At 51.2% G+C, this 19797-nt stretch overlaps 1 protein-coding gene across 1 annotated transcript in view; it reads left to right on the forward strand.

Annotated features, from left to right (window-relative positions):
• LOC130111075 (rap guanine nucleotide exchange factor 1-like) overlaps positions 1-19797 on the forward strand; it is a 572235-nt gene that overhangs the window by 277448 nt on the left and 274990 nt on the right. Inside the window, exons 15-16 of the mRNA XM_056278100.1 lie at positions 5220-5408; positions 6268-6352. Of these exons, the coding sequence (XP_056134075.1) occupies positions 5220-5408; positions 6268-6352 (274 nt within the window). The remainder of the gene's footprint in view (positions 1-5219; positions 5409-6267; positions 6353-19797) is intronic.

Raw genomic sequence — 19797 nt, forward strand, 5'->3', positions numbered from 1 at the left:
ATATACACACACATACACACACAAAGACGTGTATATATATATATATATATATATATATATATATATACACACACACACACACAAAGACAATATATACACACATAAAAATAAACACATACTCACACACACACACATATATATATATACACACACTTGCTTGCTTTAGGTTGTCCGTCGTGTCCGATGATGACAATCCTGCCTCTGTCACTTGTGAGTCTTCTTATGGCTGTAAAGCCCAATCCGCGATCCACAATGTCTGCCACAGACAGAACAGGTGAAATCACTGACTGGGGGTGTAGGTGTGGTACTGGCTTCATGTCTCTTCAGACGTCTTCTGGTCCGTCGATCACCGCGGTCCTTCTCGAGGTTTTGCACCCCTTGTTGACAGAGCTGCCGCCAGATGGAGCGTTGGGCGGCAGTGTCTTCCAGCTGGCTCGGGTTCAGGCCGCACTTCTTTATGATGGTCTTCAGCTGGTCTTTGTACCGTTTTTTCTGGCCCCCTGCCAAGCGGCGGCCAAGATGTAGCTGGCCATACAGCACTTTACGCGGTAAGCGCTCCTTTGGCATCCTGATGACGTGACCGAGCCATCGAAGTTGGTGCTGGGTGACGGTAGCCTCCATGCTGATGCAGTTGGTCTTGCGGAGTATTTCAGTATGGGGCACTCGGTCACGCCAGGTTATCCTCAGGATGCATTGTAGGCATCTGATGTGGAAGGCCTCAAGCATCCTGAGGTGGTGGCTGTACAGGGTCCACGCCTCACAGCTGTAGAGGAGAGTCGTGATGACAACTGCCAAGTAGACAGATATTTTGGTGTGGAGGTTGAGGTCTTTGTTTTGAAAGACCCTTCTCCTAAGTCTGCCAAAAGAGGATGACGCTTGTTTAATCCGGTTTTGCATCTCCCTGTCGATGCTGCAGTCGTCAGAGAGAAAGCTGCCCAGGTATTTGAAGGATTCCACTGTTGCAAGTGGTTTGTCGGAGATGTTGAAGGTTGGTGAATGAGATGGAGGAGTAGATGCCCACTGGCATACTACTTCAGTCTTTGTCACATTTATAGAGAGCCCCAGCCTACCATACGCCCTTGTAGCAGCTGCAAGGGTAGCTTGTAGTGCCTCGGGTGTGTGGGCCACAACTGCACAGTCATCTGCGTACTGTAACTCAATGATGTGCTCCGATGTCATTTTTGTGACCGCTTGGAGCCTACGGATGTTAAATAGGTTTCCATCTAGTCTGAAGTCCACAGTAACCCCACTGTCCTTCCTGATTTCCTTGTGGAGCAGCAATGTCACACACAGGAGGAAGATGTTAAAAAGAACTGGAGCAAGGATGCACCCCTGACGTACCCCGGTGCACACCCTGAAGGGCTCAGATTCCTGGCCTCCAATGGTCACACGTGCCATCATCCCCACGTGAAATCTTTGAAGGATGTTGACAAACTTTCGTGGACAGCCAAACTTCAGGATGATGTTCCATAGGATGTCCCTGTTGACTGTGTCGAAAGCCTTTGACAGGTCGATGAAGGCTATGAAGAGGTTCTGATGTTGCTCCCTGCACTTCTCTTGGAGTTGCCGTGCTGTGAACACCATGTCCACAGTACTCCTATTCCTCCTAAACCCACACTGTGACTCAGGCAACAGCTCCTCTGAGATGTGTTTTACCAGCCTGTGTAACATGAGTTTGGCCAGGACTTTTCCAGCAACAGCCAGTAGTGAAATGCCACGGCTGTTGCAACAGAGGGACTTGTCTCCTTTGCCTTTGTATATGGAGATGATGTTAGCATCCCTCCACTGCTGAGGGACAGTTTCGTTCTTCCATACGTGTGAGATGAACAGGAAAAGTGCATGGGTGCAGAGGTAGCCTCCCTGTTTAAAAATCTCTGCAGGGATACTGTCAGGGCCAGGGGTCTTGTTATTTTTCAGCGACCTAACTGCACAATGAACCTCTTCAAAGGTTGGTGGAAGGTCAAGGTCTTGGATGGTGGGGCGGACAGGTAGTTCATCCAAGATCGAGGGATCGGTTGGGGAGGGCTGGTTCAAAAGAGTCTCAAAATGTTCTGCCCATCTTTTTGTGATGAGTTTCTGGTCTTTTATGAGGGTGGTACCATCATCAGACTTCAGGGGGGAGACAGAGCAGTTTCTTGGGCCGTAGATGGTTTTCACTGCATCATAAAAGTTGTGCATATCATTTCTATCGGCATGGGATTGTATTTCATTTGCCTTCGATATCCACCACTCATTCTGCAGGGCACGCAATTTTGACTGCACCTCTCTCCTGGATGCTTGCCATTGTTGCCGGAGTGTAGCTGATGTGGGATTGTTGAGGACAGCACTGTGTGCTTTATGCATGCCTTTGAGTATGGAAGTTATTGTGCCTGTGTTGTCATTGAACCAGTCCTGGTGTTTTCTGCTCTTGTAACCGATGGATTGGGATGCTGCCTTGTAGAGTCTGGAGCTCACGGAAGACCATTTCCTGTCAATGGAATCATCCGTGCTCAAGAGAAGCTCAATGTCTTCCAGGTTTTCAGCCAGAGAGAGGCGGAGATTGTTCTGGACCTCAGCCTTTTCTAGCCGGGTACAGTCAAGCCTCTTCTTTCCTGACCTTTGGAGACGAACAGCAGGGCGTACCTCCACCTGGAGCCTGGTCATGATGAGCCGGTGATCTGTCCAGCACTCAGCACCTCTCATTGCACGAGTGAGTAAGACGTCTTTTGTATCAGCACGTCTCACAATGATGTAGTCCAATAGGTGCCAATGTTTGGAGCGTGGGTGCATCCAGGATGTTTTGTGCTTGTTTTTTAATTGGAAGAGGGTGTTTGTGATGGTCAAGCCATGCTCAGCACAGAGGCTTAGGAGGCGCAGTCCATTTGCATTGACTTTCCCAATGCCATGCCCACCAATGACACCACTCCACACCTTGTTGTCTTTCCCCACTCTGGCATTGAAATCGCCCAGCAAAAAGATCTTGTCCTCCTTGGGTATATGACGGAGAGCCTCATCTAGTGACTGATAGAAACGGTCCTTTACGTCATCCTCTGATGGCAGTGTTGGTGCATAGGCACCTAGGAGGGTGGCATAACGTTTATTGGCCAGAGGGATCCTGAGCGACATGAGTCTTTCACTTATGCCAATCGGTTTTTCAGTGAGTCTTGGTAGGAGGCTGTTTTTTATTGCAAATCCCACACCATGCTGATGTTGTCCTCCTGCAGGGTATCCCTTCCAGAAGAAGGTGTAGGTGTCCTCCTTCAGGGAGCCTTCATCCAGGAACCTGGTTTCACTGAGTGCAGCAATGTCAATATTGTAGCGATTGAGTTCCGCTGCAATTAGTGCAGTCCTTCGCTGAGGTCTTTCGGCATTAACGTCCAGCAGAGTTCTTATGTTCCATGTTGCCAGTTTAAAGGGAATTATTTTCTTTTTTTTATTTCGACCGCAGAGTGGAATGTCCCGATAGGTGCGGTAGCCTATCCAGGATGTTTTGAGTGGGCAATGTTTAGGCCACCTTTTCTAGGCCCCTCCCCAGTTGGGGTGAGCAGTGTGGCTCCTAAATAGGGCTGCTCAGACACACAGGGGTCTGCCGAGAGCAGCTGCCACTCAAGCCCAGTTGCTGGCGACCATGAATAGCCCTGTGCCGCTGGCGTGCAGGGGTCTGATTAGGAGCTTCCAGTGCATTCATACCTGCTCCCGTCACCAGACACCCCATCGCCGCCAGACTTTGATCCATATTCCGGTTGCTGGTCTCACCGAGGCAGAGGTGGATACCTGCGCAAAGAGATTATTTACAGTGCTGCTGGGGGTGCGCATGTCCCAGCAGCACTTCTTCACTGTGAGAGGGTGGGATCTGGTGGCAAGGGGGGCCCAAGACGACCAGCACTCTTCCACAGCTGCAGGAGGCTGCCGGAGCTCCAGTCTGTCAGAGGACCGCCTATCGTGCGCCGCCATGCACATTGCTTTTCTCTCAGGGTGTGCTCCCCTAGCCTTTGTCGTCCTACACTTACCCACAAGGCAGTGGGACAGTGGTTGGTCAATGCCAGGGCGTATCCACTTCACATGGGCCTGCGCATTAGACCTCTGGGGACCACTGTAGCTCCGAGATCCCCTACAGTTTAGCCAGGGACCGCAAGGTACCCAGTTACCGTGTGTGGCCACGAGGAGGCACTGCAGGAGTCTTGGCGGTAGAGAGGCTATGTACCGGCAGGGGAGACTTACGCACTCGGCTCCTCTTTTCACCCCCACAAAGAGGGCTAGCCGGCGGCAGTAGCTGAGAGCAGAGAGTAGCAAGCAGAAGCAGCATGCAGCATGCACTAACTACAAGCACTACTACCCCAGTATTACTGCACTGACGCATCACACACGCCCTGTGCATCACACACACACACACAAAGACACACATATATACACACACACAAAGACAAATATATACGCACACAAAAATAAACACATACACACACACACGCATCCATATATATATATATATATATATATATATATATATATATATATATGTGTGTGTGTGTGTGTGTGTGTGTGTGTGTACACACACACACACACACACACAAAGACACACATATATATACACACACACACAAAGACACATATATATACACACAAAAATAAACATACACACACACATATAATATACACACACACACACACAAAGACACACATATATACACACACACACACAAAGACACATATACACACACAAAAATAAACACATACACACACACATACATATATATACACACACACACACACACAAAGGCACACATATATACACACACACACAAAGACACATGTATATACACACACACACACACACAAAGACACATGTATATACACACACATACACACACACATACACTCAAAGTCACATATACACACACAAAAATAAAGAAACACATACACACACAAAGAGACACATATATACACACACACACACCTAAAGAAACACATATATACACACACACACACACACACACACACACACACACAAAGAGACACATTCACACACCCGCAAACTCACACAGACACACACCTATGTATACACACATAAAGAGTCATATAAACACATAACACACTCTCACACCTAAACACAAGTACAAAACAAACACACTTCTCATATGGATACTAAGTCTTTGTGTGTGTGTGTGTGTGTGTGTGCGTGTGTGTGTGTGTGTGTGTGTGTGTGTGTGTGTGTGTGTGTGTGTGTGTGTGTGTGTGTCCAGTGCAATAGAACTGGATGCTGATTTGCAGGCTCTTCTAATGGACTTGGTGTTCAACCTGGTGATTGGAGGAGAACTGGGTTTGGCCCACCTCTTGCGCACTAACATCCTATCAAAGCTGGAGCAGAGGCGTCACCTGATTGGCTCTCCTCTGTCACTCCGCCCTCTTTCGGCAAGGGGTGTGGCTGCCAGGTAGGCTCCACCCCCCACCCAGTTCTCAGTCCATTTTCAGTCCAGCGGATTTAAAAATGTTGTCTGTCTCTGTTACTGTGATCCAGCTGGGCTTTTTACGGAAAACTAAAACCTTTGATTTTCTTCATAATGAACTTAATGTCTCCCCTCCTCTCTCCTCCCCCCATCCTCTCTTCTCCTCTCCTTCTCCTATCATCTCGTCTCCTTGCGTCCTCTCCCCTCCTCTCTTCCCCTCATCTCCTTTCCTCTCTTTGCCTCCTCTCCTCTTTTCTCCTCTCTCCCTCCTCTCCTCACCTACTCTTTCCGCCTCTCTTCTTCACTCCTCCTCTCTTCTCCTCTCCTCTCTTCACCTATAATCTCGTTCCTCTCCTTCTCCTATCATCTCTTCTCTCGTCCTCTCCCCTCCTCTCTTCTCCTCATTTCCTTTCCTCTCTTTGCCTCCTCTCCTCTCCTCACCTCCTCTTTTTTCTTCACTTCTCCACTCCTCCTCTCTTCTCCTCTCCTTCTCCTCTCCTCTCTTCTTCTTTCATCTCTTCTCCTCTCCTTCTCCTATCATCTCTTCTCTCTTCTCTCATCCTCTCCCCTCCTCTCTTCTCCTCATTTCCTTTCCTCTCTTTGCCTCCTCTCCTCTTTTCTCCTCTCCTCACCTCCTCCTTTCTCCCCTCTTCTCCACTCCTTCTCTCTTCTCCTCCCCTCCTATCCTCTGCTCTCTGATCCTCTCCTCTCTTCTCATCTCCTCTCCTCTCCTCCTCTCTTCTCTTCTCCTCCTCCCCTCTCCACTCTTCTCTCCTCTTTGCTTCCGCTCCTCTCCTGTCCTCTCCTGTCTTCACCTCTTCTCCTCCTCTCTCCTCCTCTTCAGACCTGGGACTCTCCATGACTTCAGGAGTCAGGATATAGCAGAGCAGTTAACTCTGATGGACTCAGAGCTCTTCTGTAAGATTGAGGTATGACGTTTACTTGTCCGACCTCTCTGTCTGTAATGCCGGGATCAGACTACACCACTTCCCTGTCCGACCTCTCTGTCTCTAATGCCGGGATCAGACTACACCACTTCCCTGTCCGACCTCTCTGTCTCTAATGCCGGGATCAGACTACACCACTTCCCTGTCTGACCTCTCTGTCTCTAATGCCGGGATCAGACAACACCACTTCCCTGTCCGACCTCTCTGTCTCTAATGCCGGGATAGGACTACACCACTTTCCTGACCGACCTCTGTCTCTAATGCCATGATCAGACTACATCACTTCCTTGACTGACCTCTGTATCTAATGCCGGGATCAGACTACACCACTTCCCTGACTGACCTCTGTCTCTAATGCCGGGATCAGACTACACCACTTCCCTGTCTGACCTCTCTGTCTGTAATGCCGGGATCAGACTACATCACTTCCCTGTCCGACCTCTCTGTCTCTAATGCTGGGATCAGACTACACCACTTCCCTGTCCGACCTCTCTGTCTGTAATGCCGGGATCAGACTACACCACTTCCCTGTCTGAACTCTCTGTCTGTAATGCCGGGATCAGACAACACCACTTCCCTGATTGAACTCTGTCGCTAATGCCGGGATCAGACTACACCACTTCCCTGTCCGACCTCTCTGTCTCTAATGCCGGGATCAGACTACACCACTTCCCTGTCTGACCTCTCTGTCTCTAATGCCGGGATCAGACTACACCACTTCCCTGACTGACCTCTCTGTCTCTAATGCCGGGATCAGACTACACCACTTCCTTGTCCGACCTCTCTGTTTCTAATGCCGGGATCAGACTACACCACTTTCCTGACCGACCTCTGTCTCTAATGCCATGATCAGACTACACCACTTCCCTGACTGACCTCTGTCTGTAATGCCGGGATCAAACTACACCACTTCCCTGTCCGACCTCTCTGTCTGTAATGCCGGGATCAGACTACACCACTTCCCTGTCCAACCTCCCTGTCTGTAATGCCGGGATCAGACTACACCACTTCCCTGACCGACCTCTCTGTCTCTAATGCCGGGATCAGACTACACCACTTCCCTGTCTGACTTCTCTGTCTCTAATGCCGGGATCAGACTACACCACTTCCCTGTCCGACCTCTCTGTCTCTAATGCCGGGATCAGACTACACCACTTCCCTGTCCGACTTCTCTGTCTCTAAATCCCGGGATCAGACTACACCACTTCCTTGACTGACCTCCCTGTCTGTAATGCCGGGATCAGACTACACCACTTCCCTGTCCGACCTCTCTGTCTCTAATGCCGGGATCAGACTACATCACTTCCTTGACTGACCTCTGTGTCTAATGCCGGGATCAGACTACACAACATCCCTGTCCGACCTCTCTGTCTCTAATTCCATGATCAGGCTACACCACTTCCCTCACTGACCTCTGTCTCTAATCCCGGGATCAGACTACACCACTTCCCTGTCTGACCTCTCTGTCTCTAAGGCCATGATCAGACTACACCTCTTCCCTCACTGACCTCTGTCTCTAATCCCGGGATCAGACTACACCACTTCCCTGTCCGACTTCTCTGTCTCTAATCTCGGGATCAGACGACACCACTTCCCTGACTGACCTCTCTGTCTTTAATGCCATGATCAGACTACACCACTTCCCTCACTGACCTCTCTGTCTCTAATGCCATGATCAGACTACACCACTTCCCTCACTGACCTCTGTCTGTAATGCCGGGATCAGACTACACCACTTCCCTGTCCGACCTCTCTGTCTCTAATGCCGGGATCAGACTACATCACTTCCTTGACTGACCTCTGTATCTAATGCCGGGATCAGACTAAACAACATCCCTGTCCGACCTCTCTGTCTGTAATGCCGGGATCAGACTACACCACTTCCCTGTCCAACATCCCTGTCTGTAATGCCGGGATCAGACTACACAACTTCCCTGTACGACCTCTCTGTCTGTAATGCCGGGATCAGACTACACCACTTCCCTGTCCAACATCCCTGTCTGTAATGCCGGGATCAGGCTACACCACTTCCCTGTCCGACCTCTCTGTCTCTAATGCTGGAATCAGACTACACCACTTCCCTGTCTGACCTCTCTGTCTCTAATGCCGGGATCAGACTACACCACTTCCATGTCTGACCTCTCTGTCTCTAACGCCGGGATCAGACTACACCACTTCCCTGTCCGACTTCTCTGTCTCTAATCTCGGGATCAGACTACACCACTTCCCTGTCCGACTTCTCTGTCTCTAATCTCGGGATCAGACGACACCACTTCCCTGACTGACCTCTCTGTCTTTAATGCCATGATCAGACTACACCACTTCCCTCACTGACCTCTGTCTCTAATCCCGGGATCAGACTACACCACTTCCCTGTCTGACCTCTCTGTCTGTAATGCCGGGATCAGACGACACCACCTCCCTGTCTGACCTCTCTGTCTGTAATGCCGGGATCAGACTACACCACTTCCCTGACCGACCTCTCTGTCTGTAATGCCGGGATCAGACTACACCACTTCCCTGTCCGACCTCTCTGTCTCTAATGCCATGATCAGACTACACCACTTCCCTCACTGACCTCTGTCTGTAATGCCGGGATCAGACTACACCACTTCCCTGTCCGACCTCTCTGTCTGTAATGCCGGGATCAGACTACAACATCTCTGTCCAACCTCCCTGTCTGTAATGCCGGGATCAGACTACACCACTTCCCTGTCCGACCTCTCTGTCTCTAATGCCGGAATCAGACTACACCACTTCCCTGTCCGACTTCTCTGTCTCTAATCCCGGGATCAGACGACACCACTTCCCTGACTGACTTCTGTCGCTAATGCCGGGATCAGACTACACTACTTCCCTGTCCGACCTCTCTGTCGCTAATGCTGGGATCAGACTACACCACTTCCCTGTCTGACGTCTCTGTCTCTAATGCCGGGATCAGACTACACCACTTCCATGTCTGACCTCTCTGTCTCTAATGCTGGGATCAGACTACACCACTTTCCTAACCGACCTCTGTCTCTAATGCCATGATCTGACTACACCACTTCCCTCACTGACCTCTGTCTGTAATGCCGGGATCAGACTACACCACTTCCCTGTCCGACTTCTATGTCTCTAATCCCGGGATCAGACTACACCACTTCCCTGTCCAACCTCCCTGTCAGTAATGCCGGGATCAGACTACACCACTTCCCTGTCCGACCTCTCTGTCTCTAATCCCGGGATCAGACGACACCACTTCCCTGACTGACCTCTCTGTCTCTAATGCCATGATCAGACTACAGCACTTCCCTCACTGACCTCTGTCTCTAATCCCGGGATCAAACTACACCACTTCCCTGTCTGACCTCTCTGTCTCTAAGGCCATGATCAGACTACACCACTTCCCTCACTGACCTCTGTCTGTAATGCCGGGATCAGACTATACCACTTCTCTGTCCGACCTCTCTGTCTGTAATGCCGGGATCAGACTACACCACTTCCCTGTCCAACATCCCTGTCTGTAATGCCGGGATCAGACTACACAAATTCCCTGTCCGACCTCTCTGTCTGTAATGCCGGGATCAGGCTACACCACTTCCCTGTCCGACCTCTCTGTCTCTAATGCTGGAATCAGACTACACCACTTCCCTGTCTGACCTCTCTGTCTCTAATGCCGGGATCAGACTACACCACTTCCATGTCTGACCTCTCTGTCTCTAACGCCGGGATCAGACTACACCACTTTCCTGACCGACCTCTGTCTCTAATGCTATGATCAGACTACACCACTTCCCTCACTGACCTCTGTCTGTAATGCCGGGATCAGACTACACCACTTCCCTGTCCGACCTCTCTGTCTCTAATCTCGGGATCAGACGACACCACTTCCCTGACTGACCTCTCTGTCTTTAATGCCATGATCAGACTACACCACTTCCCTCACTGACCTCTGTCTCTAATCCCGGGATCAGACTACACCACTTCCCTGTCTGACCTCTCTGTCTGTAATGCCGGGATCAGACGACACCACCTCCCTGTCCGACCTCTCTGTCTGTAATGCCGGGATCAGACTACACCACTTCCCTGACCGACCTCTCTGTCTGTAATGCCGGGATCAGACTGCACCACTTCCCTGTCCGACCTCTATGTCTCTAATGCCATGATCAGACTACCCCACTTCCCTCACTGACCTCTGTCTGTAATGCCGGGATCAGACTACACCACTTCCCTGTCCGACCTCTCTGTCTGTAATGCCGGGATCAGACTACACCACTTCCCTGTCCAACCTCCCTGTCTGTAATGCCGGGATCAGACTACACCACTTCCCTGTCCGACCTCTCTGTCTGTAATGCCGGGATCAGACTACACCACTTCCCTGTCCGACTTCTCTGTCTCTAATCCCGGGATCAGACGACACCACTTCCATGTCTGACCTCTCTGTCTCTAATGCTGGGATCAGACTACACCACTTTCCTAACCGACCTCTGTCTCTAATGCCATTATCTGACTACACCACTTCCCTCACTGACCTCTGTGTGTAATGCCGGGATCAGACTACACCACTTCCCTGTCCGACTTCTATGTCTCTAATCCCGGGATCAGACTACACCACTTCCCTGTCCAACCTCCCTGTCAGTAATGCCGGGATCAGACTACACCACTTCCCTGTCCGACCTCTCTGTCTCTAATCCCGGGATCAGACGACACCACTTCCCTGACTGACCTCTCTGTCTCTAATGCCATGATCAGACTACACCACTTCCCTCACTGACCTCTGTCTCTAATCCCGGGATCAAACTACACCACTTCCTTGTCTGACCTCTCTGTCTCTAAGGCCATGATCAGACTACACCACTTCCCTCACTGACCTCTGTCTGTAATGCCGGGATCAGACTACACCACTTCTCTGTCTGATCTCTCTGTCTGTAATGCCGGGATCTGACTACACCACTTCCCTGTCCAACCTCTCTGTCTCTAATGCCGGGATCAGACTACATCACTTCTTTGACTGACCTCTGTATCTAATGCCGGGATCAGACTACACAACTTCCCTGTCCGACCTCTCTGTCTGTAATGCCGGGATCAGACTACACCACTTCCCTGTCCAACATCCCTGTCTGTAATGCCGGGATCAGACTACACAAATTCCCTGTCCGACCTCTCTGTCTGTAATGCCGGGATCAGACTACACCACTTCCCTGTCCAACATCCCTGTCTGTAATGCCGGGATCAGGCTACACCACTTCCCTGTCCGACCTCTCTGTCTCTAATGCTGGAATCAGACTACACCACTTCCCTGTCTGACCACTCTGTCTCTAATGCCGGGATCAGAATACACCACTTCCATGTCTGACCTCTCTGTCTCTAACGCCGGGATCAGACTACACCACTTTCCTGACCGACCTCTGTCTCTAATGCTATGATGAGACTACACCACTTCCCTCACTGACCTCTGTCTGTAATGCCGGGATCAGACTACACCACTTCCCTGTCCGACCTCTCTGTCTCTAATCTCGGGATCAGACGACACCACTTCCCTGACTGACCTCTCTGTCTTTAATGCCATGATCAGACTACACCACTTCCCTCACTGACCTCTGTCTCTAATCCCGGGATCAGACTACACCACTTCCCTGTCTGACCTCTCTGTCTGTAATGCCGGGATCAGACGACACCACCTCCCTGTCTGACCTCTCTGTCTGTAATGCCGGGATCAGACTACACCACTTCCCTGACCGACCTCTCTGTCTGTAATGCCGGGATCAGACTGCACCACTTCCCTGTCCGACCTCTCTGTCTCTAATGCCATGATCAGACTACACCACTTCCCTCACTGACCTCTGTCTGTAATGCCGGGATCAGACTACACCACTTCCCTGTCCGACCTCTCTGTCTGTAATGCCGGGATCAGACTACACCACTTCCCTGTCCAACCTCCCTGTCTGTAATGCCGGGATCAGACTACACCACTTCCCTGTCCAACCTCTCTGTCTCTAATGCCGGGATCAGACTACACCACTTCCCTGTCCGACTTCTCTGTCTCTAATCCCGGGATCAGACGACACCACTTCCATGTCTGACCTCTCTGTCTCTAATGCTGGGATCAGACTACACCACTTTCCTAACCGACCTCTGTCTCTAATGCCATGATCTGACTACACCACTTCCCTCACTGACCTCTGTCTGTAATGCCGGGATCAGACTACACCACTTCCCTGTCCGACTTCTCTGTCTCTAATGCCGGGATCAGACTACACCACTTCCCTGTCCAACCTCCCTGTCAGTAATGCCGGGATCAGACTACACCACTTCACTGTCCGACCTCTCTGTCTCTAATCCCGGGATCAGACGACACCACTTCCCTGACTGACCTCTGTCTTTAATCCCGGGATCAGACTACACCACTTCCCTGTCTGACCTCTCTGTCTCTAAGGCCATGATCAGACTACACCACTTCCCTCACTGACCTCTGTCTGTAATGCCGGGATCAGACTACACCACTTCTCTGTCCGATCTCTCTGTCTGTAATGCCGGGATCAGACTACACCACTTCCCTGTCCAACCTCTCTGTCTCTAATGCCGGGATCAGACTACATCACTTCCTTGACTGACCTCTGTATCTAATGCCGGGATCAGACTACACAACTTCCCTGTCCGACCTCTCTGTCTGTAATGCCGGGATCAGACTACACCACTTCCCTGTCCAACATCCCTGTCTGTAATGCCGGGATCAGACTACACAAATTCCCTGTCCGACCTCTCTGTCTGTAATGCCGGGATCAGACTACACCACTTCCCTGTCCAACATCCCTGTCTGTAATGCCGGGATCAGGCTACACCACTTCCCTGTCCGACCTCTCTGTCTCTAATGCTGGAATCAGACTACACCACTTCCCTGTCTGACCACTCTGTCTCTAATGCCGGGATCAGAATACACCACTTCCATGTCTGACCTCTCTGTCTCTAACGCCGGGATCAGACTACACCACTTTCCTGACCGACCTCTGTCTCTAATGCTATGATCAGACTACACCACTTCCCTCACTGACCTCTGTCTGTAATGCCGGGATCAGACTACACCACTTCCCTGTCCGACCTCTCTGTCTCTAATCTCGGGATCAGACGACACCACTTCCCTGACTGACCTCTCTGTCTTTAATGCCATGATCAGACTACACCACTTCCCTCACTGACCTCTGTCTCTAATCCCGGGATCAGACTACACCACTTCCCTGTCTGACCTCTCTGTCTGTAATGCCGGGATCAGACGACACCACCTCCCTGTCTGACCTCTCTGTCTGTAATGCCGGGATCAGACTACATCACTTCCCTGACCGACCTCTCTGTCTGTAATGCCGGGATCAGACTGCACCACTTCCCTGTCCGACCTCTCTGTCTCTAATGCCATGATCAGACTACACCACTTCCCTCACTGACCTCTGTCTGTAATGCCGGGATCAGACTACACCACTTCCCTGTCCGACCTCTCTGTCTGTAATGCCGGGATCAGACTACACCACTTCCCTGTCCAACCTCCCTGTCTGTAATGCCGGGATCAGACTACACCACTTCCCTGTCCAACCTCTCTGTCTCTAATGCCGGGATCAGACTACACCACTTCCCTGTCCGACTTCTCTGTCTCTAATCCCGGGATCAGACGACACCACTTCCATGTCTGACCTCTCTGTCTCTAATGCTGGGATCAGACTACACCACTTTCCTAACCGACCTCTGTCTCTAATGCCATGATCTGACTACACCACTTCCCTCACTGACCTCTGTCTGTAATGCCGGGATCAGACCACACCACTTCCCTGTCCGACTTCTCTGTCTCTAATCCCGGGATCAGACTACACCACTTCCCTGTCCAACCTCCCTGTCAGTAATGCCGGGATCAGACTACACCACTTCACTGTCCGACCTCTCTGTCTCTAATCCCGGGATCAGACGACACCACTTCCCTGACTGACCTCTGTCTTTAATCCCGGGATCAGACTACACCACTTCCCTGTCTGACCTCTCTGTCTCTAAGGCCATGATCAGACTACACCACTTCCCTCACTGACCTCTGTCTGTAATGCCGGGATCAGACTACACCACTTCTCTGTCCGATCTCTCTGTCTGTAATGCCGGGATCAGACTACACCACTTCCCTGTCCAACCTCTCTGTCTCTAATGCCGGGATCAGACTACATCACTTCCTTGACTGACCTCTGTATCTAATGCCGGGATCAGACTACACAACTTCCCTGTCCGACCTCTCTGTCTGTAATGCCGGGATCAGACTACACCACTTCCCTGTCCAACATCCCTGTCTGTAATGCCGGGATCAGGCTACACCAATTCCCTGTCCGACCTCTCTGTCTCTAATGCTGGAATCAGACTACACCACTTCCCTGTCTGACCTCTCTGTCTCTAATGCCGGGATCAGACTACACCACTTCCATGTCTGACCTCTCTGTCTCTAATGCCGGGATCAGACTACACCACTTCCCTGTCTGACCTCTCTGTCTGTAATGCTGGGATCAGACTACATCACTTCCCTGTCCGACCTCTCTGTCTCTAATGCCGGGATCAGACTACACCACTTCCCTGTCCGACCTCTCTGTCTGTAATGCCGGGATCAGACTACACCACTTCCCTGTCTGAACTCTCTGTCTGTAATGCCGGGATCAGACAACACCACTTCCCTGACTGACCTCTGTCGCTAATGCCGGGATCAGACTACACCACTTCCCTGTCCGACCTCTCTGTCTCTAATGCCGGGATCAGACTACACCACTTCCCTGTCTGACCTCTCTGTCTCTAATGCCGGGATCAGACTACACCACTTCCCTGACTGACCTCTGTCGCTAGTGCCGGGATCAGACTACACCACTTCCCTGTCCGACCTCTCTGTCTCTAATGCCGGGATCAGACTAAACCACATCCCTGTCTGACCTCTCTGTCCCTAATGCCGGGATCAGACTACACCACTTCCCTGTCCGACCTCTCTGTCTGTAATGCCGGGATCAGACTACACCACTTTCCTGACCGACCTCTGTCTCTAATGCCATGATCAGTCTACACCACTTCCCTGACTGACCTCTGTCTGTAATGCCGGGATCAAACTACACCACTTCCCTGTCCGACCTCTCTGTCTGTAATGCCGGGATCAGACTACACCACTTCCATGTCCAACCTCCCTGTCTGTAATGCCGGGATCAGACGACACCACTTCCCTGACCGACCTCTCTGTCTCTAATGCCGGGATCAGACTACACCACTTCCCTGTCTGACTTCTCTGTCTCTAATGCCAGGATCAGACTACACCACTTCCCTGTCCGACCTCTCTGTCTCTAATGCCGGGATCAGACTACACCACTTCCCTGTCCGACTTCTCTGTCTCTAAATCCCGGGATCAGACCACACCACTTCCTTGACTGACCTCACTGTCTGTAATGCCGGGATCAGACTACACCACTTCCCTGTCCGACCTCTCTGTCTCTAATGCCGGGATCAGACTACATCACTTCCTTGACTGACCTCTGTGTCTAATGCCGGGATCAGACTACACAACATCCCTGTCCGACCTCTCTGTCTCTAATACTGGTATCAGACTACACCACTTTCCTAACCGACCTCTGTCTCTAATCCCGGGATCAGACTACACCACTTCCCTGTCTGACCTCTCTGTCTCTAAGGCCATGATCAGACTACACCTCTTCCCTCACTGACCTCTGTCTCTAATCCCGGGATCAGACTACACCACTTCCCTGTCCGACTTCTCTGTCTCTAATATTGGGATCAGACGACACCACTTCCCTGACTGACCTCTCTGTCTTTAATGCCATGATCAGACTACACCACTTCCCTCACTGACCTCTGTCTCTAATCCCGGGATCAGACTACACCACTTCCCTTTCCGACCTCTCTGTTTCTAACGCTGGGATCAGACTACACCACTTTCCTAACCGACCTCTGTCTCTAATGCCATGATCAGACTACACCACTTCCCTCACTGACCTCTGTCTGTAATGCCGGGATCAGACTACACCACTTCCCTGTCCGACCTCTCTGTCTCTAATGCCGGGATCAGACTACATCACTTCCTTGACTGACCTCTGTATCTAATGCCGGGATCAGACTACACAACATCCCTGTCCGACCTCTCTGTCTGTAATGCCGGGATCAGATTACACCACTTCCCTGTCCAACATCCCTGTCTGTAATGCCGGGATCAGACTACACAACTTCCCTGTCCGACCTCTCTGTCTGTAATGCCGGGATCAGACTACACCACTTCCCTGTCCAACATCCCTGTCTGTAATGCCGGGATCAGGCTACACCACTTCCCTGTCCGAACTGTCTGTCTCTAATGCTGGAATCAGACTACACCACTTCCCTGTCTGACCTTTCTGTCTCTAATGCCGGGATCAGACTACACCACTTCCATGTCTGACCTCTCTGTCTCTAACGCCGGGATCAGACTACACCACTTTCCTGACCGACCTCAGTCTCTAATGCCATGATCAGACTACACCACTTCCCTCACTGACCTCTGTCTGTAATGCCGGGATCAGACTACACCACTTCCCCGTCCGACCTCTCTGTCTCTAATGCCGGGATCAGACTACACCACTTCCCTGTCCGACTTCTCTGTCTCTAATCTCGGGATCAGACTACACCACTTCCCTGTCCGACTTCTCTGTCTCTAATCTCGGGATCAGACGACACCACTTCCCTGACTGACCTCTCTGTCTTTAATGCCATGATCAGACTAAACCACTTCCCTCACTGACCTCTGTCTCTAATCCCGGGATCAGACTACACCACTTCCCTGTCTGACCTCTCTGTCTGTAATGCCGGGATCAGACGACACCACCTCCCTGTCTGACCTCTCTGTCTGTAATGCCGGGATCAGACTACACCACTTCCCTGACCGACCTCTCTGTCTGTAATGCCGGGATCAGACTACACCACTTCCCTGTCCGACCTCTCTGTCTCTAATGCCATGATCAGACTACACCATTTCCCTCGCTGACCTCTGTCTGTAATGCCGGGATCAGACTACACAACTTCCCTGTCCGACCTCTCTGTCTGTAATGCCGGGATCAGACTACACCACTTCCCTGTCCAACCTCCCTGTCTGTAATGCCGGGATCAGACTACACCACTTCCCTGTCCGACCTCTCTGTCTCTAATGCCGGGATCAGACTACACCACTTCCCTGTCCGACTTCTCTGTCTCTAATCCCGGGATCAGACGACACCACTTCACTGACTGACTTCTGTCGCTAATGCCGGGATCAGACTACACTACTTCCCTGTCCGACCTCTCTGTCGCTAATGCCGGGATCAGACTACACCACTTCCCTGTCTGACGTCTCTGTCTCTAATGCCGGGATCAGACTACACCACTTCCATGTCTGACCTCTCTGTCTCTAATGCTGGGATCAGACTACACCACTTTCCTAACCGACCTCTGTCTCTAATGCCATGATCTGACTACACCACTTCCCTCACTGACCTCTGTCTGTAATGCCGGGATCAGACTACACCACTTCCCTGTCCGACTTCTCTGTCTCTAATCCCGGGATCAGACTACACCACTTCCCTATCCAACCTCCCTGTCAGTAATGCCGGGATCAGACTACACCACTTCCCTGTCCGACCTCTCTGTCTCTAATCCCGGGATCAGACGACACCACTTCCCTGACTGACCTCTCTGTCTCTAATGCCATGATCAGACTACACCACTTCCCTCACTGACCTCTGTCTCTAATCCCAGGATCAGACTACACCACTTCCCTGTCTGACCTCTCTGTCTCTAAGGCCATGATCAGACTACACCACTTCCCTCACTGACCTCTGTCTGTAATGCCGGGATCAGACTACACCACTTCTCTGTCCGATCTCTCTGTCTGTAATGCCGGGATCAGACTACACCACTTCCCTGTCCAACCTCTCTGTCTCTAATGCCGGGATCAGACTACATCACTTCCTTGACTGACCTCTGTATCTAATGCCGGGATCAGACTACACAACTTCCCTGTCCGACCTCTCTGTCTGTAATGCCGGGATCAGACTACACCACTTCCCTGTCCAACATCCCTGTCTGTAATGCCGGGATCAGACTACACAAATTCCCTGTCCGACCTCTCTGTCTGTAATGCCGGGATCAGACTACACCACTTCCCTGTCCAACATCCCTGTCTGTAATGCCGGGATCAGGCTACACCACTTCCCTGTCCGACCTCTCTGTCTCTAATGCTGGAATCAGACTACACCACTTCACTGTCTGAGCTCTCTGTCTCTAATGCCGGGATCAGACTACACCACTTCCATGTCTGACCTCTCTGTCTCTAACGCCGGGATCAGACTACACCACTTTCCTGACCGACCTCTGTCTCTAATGCCATGATCAGACTACACCACTTCCCTCACTGACCTCTGTCTGTAATGCCGGGATCAGACTACACCACTTCCTTGTCCGACCTCTCTGTCGCTAATGCCGGGATCAGACTACACCACTTCCCTGTCCGACTTCTCTGTCTCTAATCTCGGGATCAGACTACACCACTTCCCTGTCCGACTTCTCTTTCTCTAATCTCGGGATCAGACGACACCACTTCCCTGACTGACCTCTCTGTCTTCAATGCCATGATCAGACTACACCACTTCCCTCACTGACTTCTGTCTCTAATCCCGGGATCAGACTACACCACTTCCCTGTCTGACCTCTCTGTCTCTAATGCCGGGATCAGACTACACCACTTCCCTGTCCGACCTCTCTGTTTCTAATGCCGGGATCAGACTACACCACTTCCCTGTCCGACCTCTCTGTCTCTAATGCCGGGATCAGACTAAACCACATCCCTGTCTGACCTCTCTGTCCCTAATGCCGGGATCAGACTACACCACTTCCCTGTCTGACCTCTCTGTCTGTAATGCCGGGATCAGACTACACCACTTTCCTGACCGACCTCTGTCTCTAATGCCATGATCAGTCTACACCACTTCCCTGACTGACCTCTGTCTGTAATGCCGGGATCAAACTACACCACTTCCTTGTCCGACCTCTCTGTCTGTAATGCCGGGATCAGACTACACCACTTCCCTGTCCAACCTCCCTGTCTGTAATGCCGGGATCAGACTACACCACTTCCCTGACCGACCTCTCTGTCTCTAATGCCGGGATCAGACTACACCACTTCCCTGTCTGACTTCTCTGTCTCTAATGCCGGGATCAGACTACACCACTTCCCTGTCCGACCTCTCTGTCTCTAATGCCGGGATCAGACTACACCACTTCCCTGTCCGACTTCTCTGTCTCTAAATCCCGGGATCAGACTACACCACTTCCTTGACTGACCTCCCTGTCTGTAATGCCGGGATCAGACTACACCACTTCCCTTTCCGACCTCTCTGTCTCTAATGCCGGGATCAGACTACATCACTTCC

The sequence above is a fragment of the Lampris incognitus genome, chromosome 1, assembly GCF_029633865.1.
Source record: "Lampris incognitus isolate fLamInc1 chromosome 1, fLamInc1.hap2, whole genome shotgun sequence".
NCBI lineage: Eukaryota > Metazoa > Chordata > Actinopteri > Lampriformes > Lampridae > Lampris > Lampris incognitus.